The sequence below is a fragment of the Argiope bruennichi genome, chromosome 9 (assembly GCF_947563725.1).
Source record: "Argiope bruennichi chromosome 9, qqArgBrue1.1, whole genome shotgun sequence".
Classification (NCBI taxonomy): domain Eukaryota; kingdom Metazoa; phylum Arthropoda; class Arachnida; order Araneae; family Araneidae; genus Argiope; species Argiope bruennichi.
In genome coordinates, this window is record NC_079159.1 from 13,908,709 (window position 1) to 13,924,427 (window position 15,719).

General features: G+C 31.0%; 1 protein-coding gene across 2 annotated transcripts in view; it reads right to left on the minus strand.

Annotated features, from left to right (window-relative positions):
- Window positions 1-7,980: 7,980 nt before the first annotated feature.
- Window positions 7,981-15,719, minus strand: part of LOC129985292 (nudC domain-containing protein 1-like) — a 33,240-nt gene continuing 25,501 nt past the window's right edge. For both annotated transcript variants that reach the window (XM_056095269.1, XM_056095268.1), the window contains one exon: window positions 7,981-8,568. In XM_056095269.1, the coding sequence (XP_055951244.1) occupies window positions 8,104-8,568 (465 nt within the window). In that variant the 3' untranslated portion in view covers window positions 7,981-8,103. The remainder of the gene's footprint in view (window positions 8,569-15,719) is intronic.

A 15,719-nucleotide genomic window follows, 5' to 3' on the forward strand; every position in this document is an offset into this window, starting at 1 on the left:
AGCAGAAATTTAAGAATTGGAGAAAAATATGTTTAAAAAATCCTATTTTACTGCAAATTAAAAGGGTTTAGTTTTGGTAAAATACATTCATTTTTGCTTCTGGAAAGCTAATAATTAAATTTATTTCTTAAAAAATACAATGAAAAAAGAAGAAGAATTGCATATTTTTATTTTCAGGAAGAATACGTTGGTAACTGTGGAAAGATTCTGAATTTAATTGATGTAGTGTCAATGAATGTTCATTAATATCTATTTAATATGTGATCATATTGGGTTAGAAACCATTTTAAAGTTTCATATTTTTTAATTCATTTGCCATCTTATTTTAGTTCAAAAATTCTGATTTTAATACTTTCTTAATAAATTTCAATAACGAATAAAAGTTCAAGTCATTTTATATATTTCAATAACTGTTTAAAGTAATTTATTTTTCTGAATATCGTCTGATTTTATTTGCAAATATTTATTTTATAATTATCGTTTGGCAGTGAGTTTAAACAAAACTTAACAATTCATTCTTTCAAAAAGAAATGTTCGCAATTTTTAAAAGAACATATATCTATGACATTTTTATTTGAAATATAGATTAATTTAAAAAAGAAATATTTAAAAAGATATTCTGTATATACACTTAATATAATAATAATTAAAGAGGCTGTATATACATTTTAATATACTAAAAGATATCCTATATACAGTGGCTCAAAAAATTGAGAGTACACCTTATTTTTACTTCATAAATCCGACTTTCAATATAAATAACACATTACCGGGAAGTGCAAACTTGATTTTATTTTTACACATAACAAATGGTTTAATTTAGAGTAAAAATAAAGAAAAATCAACAAAAAATTTCTAAATTGAAAATTTTCAGAAGCATTTTAAATAAACATACGCAGAATTTTGCCTCAAAAAATTGAGAATACACCAATGAAATTTTTGCAATATCACGCATAGAAACAAAGTGTCACTATTAAATTGCATATCTTTTGGCTCTTATAATGGTCTCTAAACGTCATGGTACCGATTTGACCAATTTTTGGCGGTATCTGAAGATATTTTACCCTATTCTTCTTGCACCACTTGTTTTAAATGGGTTTTGTTTCTAATTTTGTATTTTTGAACCCCTTTTTCGGGTATGGCCCACAAATATTTAATGACATTGATGTCGGGGTACTGTGGTGGTGTGTGTAACTGCTATTTATAATGAAAAAGACACCATATTTTGAAGTTACGTGTATTCTGTTTGGGGTCGTTGTCTCACTGGAAAATGAAATTTCCATCTAAACCCATATTTTTAGCACTTTCCTTTAGATTTCTGCGAAGTATATCCAAGTAAACCGAATCATTTATAATGCCATCTATAAAAATTAAATTTCCTACCCCGAATGAAGCCATGTAACCTCAAATCATCACGAAGTCACCATCATGTTTAACTGTAGGATGTAAATTTTTTGGATACAAAGCAGTATTAGGCTTTCTCCATACAGTAAGATGGTTGTCACTGCCAAAAATGTTGAGGTTTCTTTCATTACTAAATATAGATTTCTTCCAAAGGTTATTGGTCTTCAATTGATGAGTTTTTGCAAACTTCAAATGCTTTTTCTGAATTTGCAAGCTGATGAACGGTTTCTCTCTAACAATGCTACTTTTATATCCAGCTTGTTTAATGGCATTTAGCACAGTTTCAGCACTTACACTTCTGCCTATGATTTGAAAAGTTTCTGCAACAAGTTGGATGAACCATATGGTAGCAGCAATATAAAGGAAAGTGTTAAAAATTTGGGTTTAGATGGAAATTCCATTTTCCAGCAGGACAACAACTCCAAACAGAATGCACGTAACGTCAAAAGATGATGTCTTTCCCATTGTAAACAACAGTTACACACACCACCACAGTACCCTGACATCAATGCCATTGAATATTCGTTGGGGATAATCGAAAAAGTGGTTCAAAAATACAAAATTAGAAACAAAACCCATTTAAAACAAGTGGTGCAAGAAGAATGGGGTAAAATATCTTCAGATACCACCAAAAATGGGTCGAATCGGTATCACGACGTTTAGAGACCATTATAAGAGCCAAAAGACATGCAATTAAATACTGACACTTTCTTTCTATGCGAAATATTACAAGAATTTCATTGGTGTATTCTCAATTTTTTGAGGTGAAATTCTGCGTATGTTTACTTAAAATGCTTCTGAAACTTTTCAATTTAGAAGTTTTTCGTTGATTTTTCTTTGTTTTTACTCTAAATTAAACCATTTGTTATGTGTAAAAATAAAAACAAGTTTGCACTTTCCGTTAATGTGTTATTTATATTGAAAGTCGCATTTATCAAGTAAACGTAAGGTGTACTCTCAATTTTTTGAGCTACTGTATACACTTTAAGCTGGAGAAATTTGAATGGTTCGTCCATAACAACTTACGTAATAAATCCAAAAAGGATACTTGTATTTAGTATATCAAACACTTTTTTTGGATAAGACAGCAAAAAAAATAATCGCAACAGCAATTATTCACCACATGATGAAAATGTTGAAGTGGTTTATGGTACCCTGAATGAGTTTTAAAATCTGTATTATAAACGAAGGAACATTTCAGTTAAGTTTATTTAGAATAGAATATCGTTCTCTTTGTAAAACCTATTCGACAATAAAAATGTTTACTGATTTGAATTATTTGGACTTACTCTTATTGTTCATTTTTCTATTGTTTTTTAAAAGAAGAGATCATAAAATAAACGTTCAATTGTTACATTTTAAAGAGAATATTATATCAATTGTATTAAATGCAATTCATGTTGGATTGTTTTTTTAAATTCCAATAAATTTTTTAATTCCAATTTTTAAAATAATAAGACACAATAATAATAACAAACAACTTAAATTTTTAAATAGGAAGGAACAGTAAATTGCATAATGATGTAAGCTCTTGCTTTCTAGCTAAATTTTACAAAACACTACGACAGAATATCATTCTCCCATTGCCGGATACTCTCGCAGATACAAACCCAAGTTCTGTTATAAAAATAAATACTTCAGAAACTCAAGATTAGCTTACAGTTCCACGACAAAATATCAATGAATCTTTTGAAAAGATCATATTAACTTTTATAAACAATTTTCCCACTTTTATAAATACATTAGATGTAAAAAAACTATTAAAAATTATTTTTTAATGTGATGAAATTTAAACGCATCATAAAAACTTTCAATCGCCATTCAATTTCCAGTCTAAAAATTAACATTAAAAATGTTTTTTTAAGCATTAATTGTAAAATAAAAATTTTATTTCAGCCTTTTTTTTTTTTTTTTTCGTAATATGCAATTTTTAAGTTGCACGCTTTATACTTTGTTTAAACTTATTAAACTAAACTTATAAATTTTTTAGGTTTTATCAAATAGCAAGGTGCATTTTTAAAATATATATATATATTATTTCCACATTAATATTTCACAATCTAAAAAGCTAAGAATTTGACCAAACAAGCTAGTCGCCAAAGGCGACTAATTGATAGAAATCTATAATTTTGATGCAAATTTCCCCCATCCATTTCCAATTTTTTTCTTTCTTTTTTGTTACTCTATTCACAGACAGAACTAATATAAAAAAAAACTGTTTAGGACATAAAGATTGTTGAAATCTCGAGATTGAATGTTTTTTTTTTTGTTTTGTTTTTTTTATGATTACAATACTTTTGTTTTCTATATAAGAAAAGGGAAAATATATTGAAGTAGAAACATTTCATTCCGCCTGCAGTAGCTTACAAGAAAACATACATATTTCGGGAACTGTATTAACTGGTGTGGATGAAATGATATTCATTCAGATATTGCTTTTCAATATGATGAAAGACAGACCAAAACTTCGATTATTGAAGTTCCACGTAAAACCTCCTCTACATAATTTATGTCTTGTGAAAATAAATATACAGTTTGGGATGTTATCTGATTTCTTAAACTCTTTATTGTCGCCAGAAATTCAATAGCATATATCACAAACAACACTATGGGGGGTCCTGTAATATTTGCATTTTAGCAAATTAAATTTAATGACAGATAAACATCTACAAGGCATGACTTTCACCTATAGCAAAATAATATAATTACCATAATCTAATATTCCATAATCATAAGAAATAAAAACAAATAAGTTCCGTTCCGGTTCCATATTTTTAATACTTCGCAAATATCAGTTTTATTTACAAATGCTCTCATTTAAAAAAAGGAAACAAGAGTAGGAGTTTCATTATATTTCTTTATTGATAAGCAAATTAAGATTTGTTTTTTTTTTTTTTTTGTTGTTGTTGTAGTTGAAAATAATTTTGTCTTTTACTTTAGTATGTATGCAGTTTCTGACCTGAGAAATCTTAGGTGAGTATATAAACAATAAAGCAATGAAAGTGTTAAATTCTAATATCTCTTACATATAAATTAGTTATTTCTGTAAAAGTCGTAAAAAGAGCTAGAAAAAGAAAAGTATTTAGAGTGGTAGAATTTCACAGCACAAATTGATTGTTTCATATCATTCAAGTTTAATTATATTAACTACCTGTTTTAAAGCAACACTAGAGCCATTATCGGACGGACCTCGTACTTTTGAACCGCAGTCAGATGACAAGGACGACTCCTGAGCTCGCACCACCACCAAACTTCCGCACCACACCAGCGAGAGGACGTTCGGTCCCAACGGATTTAGCAAGCCAGCTTACAAACTCGTTCGGCTCTAAACATGACAAAAACTTTTGAGACGGCCTGCAAGTCAACGATGGGAGATTCCTTTTCACTAATGAGAAGCTCTTTGCTTTCCTGCCCAACAAGCTCATAACTTCCAGACGATAGGATCTGATCTGTAGACGCTCCAAGTACCTCAACTATTGTTGAACATCGCCAACATCCCAAGTCGTTCATGGTCTGGGGCGGAATTTGGGCAAGCGGCAAAACATCTGTTTTTGTGAATGAGGGTGTTAAAATAAACCAAAAAAATGTACCAGCAAGACATTCTAGAAGCTGCTATACTTCCGTATTTCAAAAAGCACTTCGATAAGGTAATGACTTTTTAACAAGACCCCACATCAGCTCACGAGGTCAAAAAGACCCAAGAATGGTGCAAGGAGTATTTTACAGACGTGATATCATATGGAGAATGGCTACCTTATTCGCTAGACACCATTTGGAGTCTACGGCCAAACCACACAAAAGTTTGGACTCTCCAAAGCAATTGCTTCGGCGGGAATGGGATGAATTAAAGGTACTCTCTGCAGCTTTGCAAATGGCGGTCATTTTGAAACAAATTAAATTTATTTGTTAGTAAAAGTCTACGGTTATTCTTTTATTTATATGTTGTTTATTTATTTATTTTAATAAAGTTATATTCACAGTTGTTTGCCAGGGAGTTTTTCCGCACCCTGTATTAAATTTATTTATTTATGTTTTGGCATACTATCAGAGTTGTTTAGAACGGACCTCGCCAGATAACCAATAGCCAGATGACGAGAACGACAATTGCGATAGCATCGTCTTTTCAAACATCCGTGCCATATAAGTGGGAGAAAATATGATTCCGAAATATTTACCTTACTTCATGATGACTTACATGGCTGTTTATCGATGGAATTGGTTTTGAAATTGTTACCTGATAACGACGTAGGAATAAATATAAATCCGGATACTTATATTAAATGACAATTATATTTATATCACTATAATATTATTGGCAGTTACATAAAAAATTATAAAAACCAGCCCCTTCTATTGTCGTTGAATCTGGTAATGTTATCTTCTATTTTCACATATCATCTCGCACGAAAATTGTGATGACCTATGCTACGGCTGCTGGTATTTACAAATGATCTGAGAACTGTGACATCTATGATCATATAACAGATACTCATATTATTCATTCAATAAACAAGGATGATGTAGGTAGTACACATTTATTAGCGAAAATGTACAATTATTGAAATCATAGGTGGAGAATATTAATTTAGTATTTTATATATAAAGAATGATTCATCTCATGCCTCTTTAAAAAATAGAGTTATTGCTTTTTGATTTTATTGCCTTTTTTCAAAGTGCCGTACTCGCCATCACTCTTCAATGACGTCACAAGGAGAGACGGTGGTCTAGTAGTAAGGTCTCGGCTTCGGAGCACTAACGTTTCAAGTTCAAAGCCAATATTCGCTAAATATCCACCGTACACGCGAGATTAGTGACATTATATGATATCGTGGACCAAATGACTTCAATTGGAGTGTTGTGGAAGTTTGGAGAAGAGGGTATCAATTCAGGATCGTCCTTGTCATCTGAACAAGGTTCATTCTTACATTCACCCCCTCCCCTCCTATAAAAAGTCCTCGTGTTGAATCCAAGTTCAGTGTAGTTATATTAATGTCCCGTTTTAAAGCAATACTACGGCTATTTAGGGACGGACCTCATAATTTTGAACAGCGGTCAGATGACGAGGTCGACACCTGAACCTGATATCCCCTTCTCCAAGCTTCCACACCACACCTGCGGGTAGACGTTTGGCGCCGATAGATTTAACGTAACCAGACCTGCTTACACGATGGTTCTTCGGTGGAATCGGGTTTCGAAGCCGAGACTTTAAAACTAGGTCACCGCGGTCCCTCGCGTTGAATCTAAACGGGACGTTTAAGTAAATGGACTTCAGTTATGTCAATGACAAGTGACACCAATTAAGAAGTGGAAGGCACCAATATGAGAGGGTGTCACGAAAATGCAGGACTTCAATGTACAGCTGAAATGATGACTGATTTTCTTTTTTAAATCTGCAGAACAGCAGACACAGAAGTTTAAAGAATATCCTATTCACAAACTGTTATTTAACAGAAAATATAATTAACGAATGAAATACGAGTGAGATAATAATCTAATATTACATTTTCCTTTTTTATTTTCTCGTACACGAAGCATAGAGGAAGGAAGCATTGCATTTGTCAAAAATTCAAATTCGAGATTTTGATGAATCTTCACGTTTTAAATACGAAAAACAACTTTCTTGGGATTATATCTATCTGTACGAAAAGAACTCAAAAAGGCTTTGAATAAGAAGGATAAAATTTGATGTATGATCTTTCTGATCTTATGATCAAAATTTGTCCATTCAGTGGAAGCCTGTCCGTCCGGCTGCTCGAATACATGTTAACACGATAACTGCAAAACGAAGAGGGCTGGTTGGATAAAATTCAGTGCACAGATTTAACATTTATAATGTATACATCTATCAAATGTTGAGCCAAATTCAACGAGGAGTTGATTGTCTGTCGGTCTGTACTTTCAGAAGCATATAAACTCAAAAATATAATGACTTAAATAAATATATCAAATTTGGTAAATGGTTTTGTGGCTATAGTTATAGTTCCATGCCAAATTGTTTTTAATCGGTTGGGAAAAACTTATTCGAATTTCGAATATTATTAACCACATGTCAAGTATTAATCGCCAAAAAACTCGCCAAAGATCATAAATTCAATAAAAATGTTAAATTCACGCCACAGGTTTAACACTTCTTAACTACTGTATGGCAATACCATGCAAGGTATTTTCTGCTTTACCCAGGTTACGCATTCTTTTGTAATGGGTGGAAGTGACTAACTCCTTTATATAGAATATGCGAAAAAGTTTTGAGTTTAGTTTAGTTATATTAACGTCCCGTTTTAAAGCAACACTAGGGCTATAACAGGCCGGATCTTTGCACTCTTGAACCGCGCTCAGATGACAAGAACGACACCTGAGCAGTCACCATCCTCTCCACACCACACCAGCGGGAGGACGTTTGGTTCCGCCGGATTTCACGTGCACCAGACCTGCTTACACGACGATTCTTGATGGAATCGGGCCTCGAACCTGAAACCCTCCGGTTCCGAAGCCGAGCCCTTACCACCAGACCACCGATAAAGTTTTGAGGCGAACACTCTGGCTGGTTTTCAAATAAACAGTAAAACTCAAGGGAAAACAAAACAAAAAATAAAATTCTTTATTTGTACATTCATATGCAGATAAATTGTTTAAGACTTGCATAAAACATAAGCTACCTTATATTCATCATACGATTTCGCACCTGCATTTTCTAATCACTTACTTAGCGGTGACCTTCACAGCATATAAAATATCTTTACTCAGCACGAATATGCATTCCGGACTGACCCGCAATCCCAACATTCTATCGCACTCTTCCAGCGACACAACATACTGTTTTGCTATATGGGCGATGGATTCACCGGTTTTCCTGTTACGGAGTGCAGAAGTTATGCTTTCTGGTTGGCAGTACAGATACAAGTGGCGAGAACAGTCAGAAACCACTGAAAACTGGAAGTTTGGCGAACAGGATGTGAATTTTTTGTCTTGTTTTGAAGCCAATACATAACCCAGAGCTGAAAAGGTAGCCAAATGTTCCATTTTGAAGTGTTCCATCTCGCCTTCACTGAATATGTTCTTTGGCTGCCATAGGATACCATCTACGTCGTGACGAAGACAAATGGCAGGTAAAGATTCAGGGCATATTTGACCAGCAAACAACCACTGGTGTCCTCCTAAATTGACCTAATAAATAAAATTATAAATAAATCAATAGAATCCTGCTTTTAAAATTAAATAATATAGGGTTCAAAACAAATATGTTGATTACAAATATGTATATTGTGAACTATGCTAGGATGAAAAAATTTGACTATGGGGCAGAAAAATGCTTAACAGTTTTGTTTCAATACATAATAATTATCCTATGTGACTTCTCCTGGTCATGCAGGCAATATCCATGGAGTAACCCATTTCACAATCATGTAATACATTTTCTACATGTACCTTCAATTCATTCTCAACTGCATGTTAAGAAAGTCTTAAGACAGAACATATAGCATAATTCAACGACATGAAATCGCAAAAAGTAATTTTAGAAGATTTAAATAGCTACATGGAACATAAAGTGGACTATTATCTGATTTTTGACCATGTGATCACATATAGTTATACAACTGAAGAACCGAAAGAATAAGAGGATGAAGACAGTTGTATTAAACAATACTATTAGTCTAATTGCTTAGTAAAACAGATTGAAAAACAAAATTTTATGAATTAAAAATATAAGGAATAAAGTGAATGCTTTGATTGAATTATTAGTGTCTTAATTAGATTTATTAAGACATTAATAATAATATTAATATATTATTATTCATTTATGGTGTATCTAGCATATACATAATATTTGCATTCAGTGTGCTATAAATAAATAGTTAATAATATATTACTCTCATATTATCAATTATTTATTCATAAAAGTGATTTGGTATGATAATTATTCATTAAACTATTTATATTTCACTTGAGAGATAGAAAATTTTATTTTAATATTACATTTGTTTGAAGTTTATTATTTCCTTATAGTCTACTATAATAAGCCAACGATGTGCTTCGTGCACGGTGTTGGGGTGGAATGCCGTACCAAAAGTCTGCTATAATAAGTAAATATTTTTATTAGCTGGTAAAAAAGAATTTCTTTATGTACAAATTAACCCTTTATTTACTGAATTATTTTACTATCACTTCTTTACTTTTCACTTTTATTTTTGTATCATTTGATAAATTTTGGTGCAGAATACCTCCAGGAACAAGGGAATTTTTCAATTAATTAAAAATAAAATTATTTAATAATTAAAGGTTTTTAATTTCTACCTTTAGCTGATATCTACTATTTAGCTACCTTAGTTACATTACTACATTTTAGGATTATTAGAATTAAATTAGGATATTAAGAATTAAAATTAGAAAATAACATTATTCTCACTAAAATACCATTTAAAAATACAAAACTAAAACCACCAATTATTGAAAGAAGAGCATTAAGGCATATTGCCGATATTAGCATTTAAAATGCGTCAATTTAGTATTGTGCATGGCTAAGAGAAGTAACATAGAGCAATTACTGCACACACAAACCAAATTTTCAACTTCTCCCTCTTTATTATAGAATATTTTTCTTCCTATTATTGTTTACAAGGAAATTACAGGCATCTGTAGCCATAGTAACTGTTTTAAATAACATTTTATGCTTAACTTCTTTACTTTTAAAAAAATGTTCTTTTTTCAATTTGCTCTTATGAATGCTCATATGCAAATTTAATTGTTTTACAATATAAATTTAAGGATAACAATTCAAGCAAATAATATGGCATGAGTGTTCAGGTGATTTCTTTTAAGGATAAACATAGCAATTCAAACCTCATTCTGAGTCTATTTTCTCTAATGGCAAATGTATGATTCAATATAAGCTGGTGATATATTTAAAAAAGCATTCTCTTTTTCAGAATTTAGATTGCAGATAAGCTTTCTATATACCTATTGCCTCTCTTTTTTTCTTTTTTATATACAAAGTATAGCAATCATTAAAAAACTCAAGACAATTTTGAGATTAAAAATGTATCTTTAAAACATATTAATCTTGATTATTAACAATCTTTAAAACATACAGGGTGGTAAAAAAAAACTTCCCCTATATATGAAACCCTAGTGGCCTATCCGCTCAACCAATCGAACCAAAATTTGAGACATGGTTGTTTGAAGGTATGCGCTGGAGATTGTGATGATTATAAACAATGCAGAGCTCACGGTTACGGTTACAGTGAGAGAATTTTGAAATTTTCGAATGGCAACACCCACTTTTTCCTTGCGCAAATTGATCAGCGTATTGAAAATCCACAAATGGCGTTGAAACGATTAGCGTGTGACGAAAATGGTGTCCATAAAGCATTTGCAAAGAAGAGCATTATAAAGGACTAATGATAACACAGAGTGGAAAGAGAAAAAACGCTTTTATTGAAATGGAAAGTTATAATTACAGGTTTTCAACGTGTTCACTTTCGAAGGCAACAACGCATTGCATTCGGGAGATTGTGGACAAAAATGCCAAACGTAACCCTGTATTTAAACATTCCTAAGTCCAAAAAACACATTTCTGCAGTTATATTTGTTTGTCGATATCTGTCTGCTTATCCGTGAAAACAATAACTCACAAAAGCTTTGAGCTAGAAAAAATAAATTTGAAACACGGACATAACATTAAATTTGTACATTTCTATCAAATTTTGAATGAAATTCATTCAGAGAAAATCTGTCTGGTGTTTTACAAATAAAAGCAATGACAACAAAACATAAAGCAGTACACAGATAAAAGTTGGTACACAAGTTTAGTATTAACTAATTGGGATCGTCAAGGGGTTGATCATCTATTGGTCTGGACTTTTGAATATATGTAAATGCAATAACTCAAACACAATAAATGAAATTTGTGATTTTGTAATTAAAATTGCAATTCTGTGTCAAATTATGGTTTCAACTGGTAGGGGAAAAAGGCATCTAAAACACATAATCAATTTCCTGGAACATGTGTATTAACTCACACCAGTGATCAAACATTCAAAAAAAAATTGCTAAAGATCACATAGCAGATGCACACAAAAGATCACACATCAGATCTACACAAAAGATCAACATTTTGTAAATATTGCTTGCCGAAGCCATACAATTAATACACAAGAACTGACTTTCTCTATTTAACTATGAAACATCCAACAATCATGAGTGAAATTCTAAATACAAAAATCTGAGCATTTGTGGAGTTCAACAACCTTGCTCAAGGTCCTTATTTTATGCGCATTATTTATCTTGCTCTAGCAAAGATAATATCTTTATTAGAGAGTATGTAAGAAAGTTTTGGGGAGACTATTCAGATTGTTCAATCTTGGAAATAAAATTATTCCGTCGGTTAAAATTTTCTTTTTTCTTTCTATCAATTGATATATTGAATTTCTATCAATGGTAGAATGAAGATTTAATAAAATGAATTATTGTGTCACTATAATGAATCATTTTCAAACTGGATTTTCTTATGGCCAAACAACACTATGTTATGTTTGTTTGTTTGTTTTGTCTGAGTTATCATATTTTATTGCCCTACAACATGCATTTTATTAGCATTAACCTTTGGAAAAAAAAAGATATCATTTTCGAAAGAAATCTAATCCCAATTTGCATTGTATTAATATTCACATAAAAAGATAAATTTTGTCTAGATAAATTTTATTTTCTCCCCATTTTTGTTGCATTTTTTCTAAAAGGCTCTTGAGACAGCAAATTAAAAAATATATATATATTAAACCAATTCTAAAAATATAAGCATAAAAGCAAAAACAATATGCAAAATAATAAATAATTGACTAAAACAAATCTTAGTATTAAATTTATAATCACAGTTCAGAAATTATTTGTCTCTGAAAAAAGGGTTTACAAAATTAATGAGAGACGTCCAATTACAAATAACATAAAAATAATAACAACAACAAATATCAATCAAACAATATTAAATAAAAAAAATATTTTAAAAATTTTGTGATAAAATATTAATAACTTTATAATAGGTAAAATCAAAATTTTATAAATAAAATGTAAAAACTTTTAAAAGAAAATGCTTTCAACTTTAAAACTGAACAATATTCTTGAAACTTATGATGAAGAACACAATGCATGCACTATATCTTAATATATATAAATTACGTGTCACGTTGTTTGTCCGCGATGGACTCCTAAACTACTCAACCGATTTTAATGAAATTTGCACACCGTGTGCAGTTTGATCTAACTTAAAAGATAGGATAGCCCTTTTTTTTGAATTTTTAATTAGAATTTTAATTATTAATTAAAAACTAACTTTCCCGCCAAAAAAATCGTTTCATTTTCCCCACCGCCAATCTTATCTTAATATATATAAATTACGTGTCACGTTGTTTGTCCGCGATGGACTCCTAAACTACTCAACCGATTTTAATCAAATTTGCACACCGTGTGCAGTTTGATCTAACTTAAAAGATAGGATAGCCCTTTTTTTGAATTTTTAATTAGAATTTTAATTATTAATTAAAAACTAACTTTCCCGCCAAAAAAATCGTTTCATTTTCCCCACCGCCAAATGAGTACGGTTTCAGTTTTTTTTTCCCCAACAGTCATGAGGCTAGGCTTAAGATTTTTCGGCTGATTATTTAAAACGATTCTATTTATTTTTTTAATGTTTGATGCATTTAAAATTAAACATTGTTAATGAATCGATCTTTCACATTCATTCTTAAGTACTTTTGAATTAAAATAAAACAGAATAAAGGAAATTAAAAATTTCTAATCTGCATAGCGGTACCCCAACTGGCGTAGAAACACTCACGCATTTGCGTTACGTTTCGAATCCGAATGTTAGAATTATTTATGATCCTATCCGAAAACGTTTCTCAGGAATAAGATATCGTTTTCCACAATTATTTTTTAATGCATACAATAAATTTGATACGTTGCAACGGATAAAGTATCCCGATCTTATGTTTGAATTTTGTATTACTGTGCACGGTGGCAATTCTCAGAAATAAGATGTTTTATTTGAAAATGATTAATTACAAACGTTTTAACGGATCACTGATTAATATAACATACTAAAATTCTGCTTTTTTTTTAATTATAAAGAAGTTTGGAAAAATACTTGGAGGTGCACACGGATAATTATTACTTTTCGTTTTGAATGAATTCCGATTCTTTATTTGACTGTTTACTAAGAAAAATGTTGTACGTCAATAACATTTGTTACCTTCATTGAATTTTCAATTAAATGATTTTATTTCTTTTGTTAAGCATATCGTAAAAAAGGTAAGTGAACGAGCCAATAATAAGTTCCTCTAATCGGATAATAAAAAAATATTAACTCATTTGTATGCTAAATGAAATTTAATCTTTTTTATATAAATTATTGAAGATATGATAATAAAAAATGGTTACAATAATCGTTTCAGTTTTTCATTTCTTTACTAATAAACTGCATGTACGTATCAAGTTACGTCAGCTATCATCAACTCAGCTATCATTCACTTCAGCTACAATGCTTATCATTATTTAATAAATGTTTCTGAAACTGATTTCATTTTGTAAATGAATTCTGAATTATTGCAACAGACAAATGTATCAATGACGGAATAAATCTCATGGCAACTTCATGTGTGGAATATAGAACTTTTTTTTTTTAAATCTTTCCTTTAAGCTGAAGAGGCCAGAATCGGTATCACTGAAGTTAGAGGATTTATTATACATCATAAAGGGTTTATACTAAGAAGGAAGGTTTTAAGAAGGAACAAATTATTTGTTCATTATTTGACAGTCACAATTATCTGTTAGCTCCAAGCGATTCTAACAGATGGCGGTATCTGTTGACTGGATTGAGTAAGTATTCTAACAGATGGCGCTGTGTTAAAAGTACCAACGTTTCACATAAGCTACAATTTAATGGCATAACCACCACGTGTTGCTGAGGCTAAAGTATAAGTTAAATTTATTTCGTAGTAAACGCAATACAATGAAATTCAATTGTTCTTACTTTTTCAATTTTTGGTATTAGCATAGCCGACCACGTGTTATTTAGACTGAAGTATAAATTGAATTCATATTATAGTAAAAGTAATACAGTGCAATTCTTCTTGCTTTTTAATTATTAGTGCTTCATTGTTCAACAATCTTTAATTAAAATGCATGTTTAAAACAATCATCCTTATGGCGAAGTGTTGAAACACTTCGATTGGCCATAAACATGCGCGTACAATTGCAAAATGATCCATCAGCACAAATATTTTCTGAACAATTACTAGATATTGGGAACGGTAAAATAGAACTGCAACCAAATACGCAATGCATTAAACTGCCAGACAATTTCTGCACTGTTCTTCAGGGAAAAAATGAATTGATTCAGAGTATTTTTCCGGATATACAGAGTAATTACTTGAATCATAACTGGCTCAGTTATCGGGCAATTTTGGCAGCCAAAAATGTTGATGTTGACGAAATTAACCACATAACCTTCGATTAAAGATTGGTTCACCTATTATTCTCCTGCGTAATTTGAATCCATCTCGATTATGCAACGGTACGCGTTTAGTCATCAAAAAGATCACCGGAAATATACTTGAAGCTACCATTTTAACTGGAAAGTTTAAAGAAGAAGCGGTCCTGTTGCCACGTGTTCGGATGATACCATCAGAATCTACGATACCCTTCAAAAGGTTACAGTTTCCAATTCGTTTAGCTTTTGCCATGTCTATAAATAAGTCTCAAGGCCAAACAATGTCCATTTGTGGTTTAGATTTGAAAATTCCATGTTTTTTTCATGGGCAACTATATGTTGCATGTTCACGTGTAGGAAAACCGTCAAATCTATTTGAGTTAGCTAAAGACAGGTTAACCAAAAATATTGTGCACTGATTAAGGCTAAATTAAATTGAAATTAAAAGTATTTATAATTCAAAATAATAAACATTAAGATAGTTTTAAATCTTTTATTAATAAACATTAATAAAAGATTTAAAACTATCTACCCTACCTACCTCATTTATAAGTTTAAGTGTTACGTGTTTTTTACTAACAACTTTGTAATGTACTCATTTGTTACAAACTTGAAAACAAAAAATAAAGAAATTTAAATTTATTTTTTTTTTGTATTGATTTTTGCTCAATATCAACGGTAGTAGAAAATCAATCATGGAGGTCCCCATGTTTTTTTTTACAAATGGCATCTGTGTAAAAAAGCATGGTGGTCCCCATGATTGGCGTTATCCTACCGTTACCCTTGAATAGTTTACTACTATGTAATATAATAAAAACCTTAGCCACAGCAACGA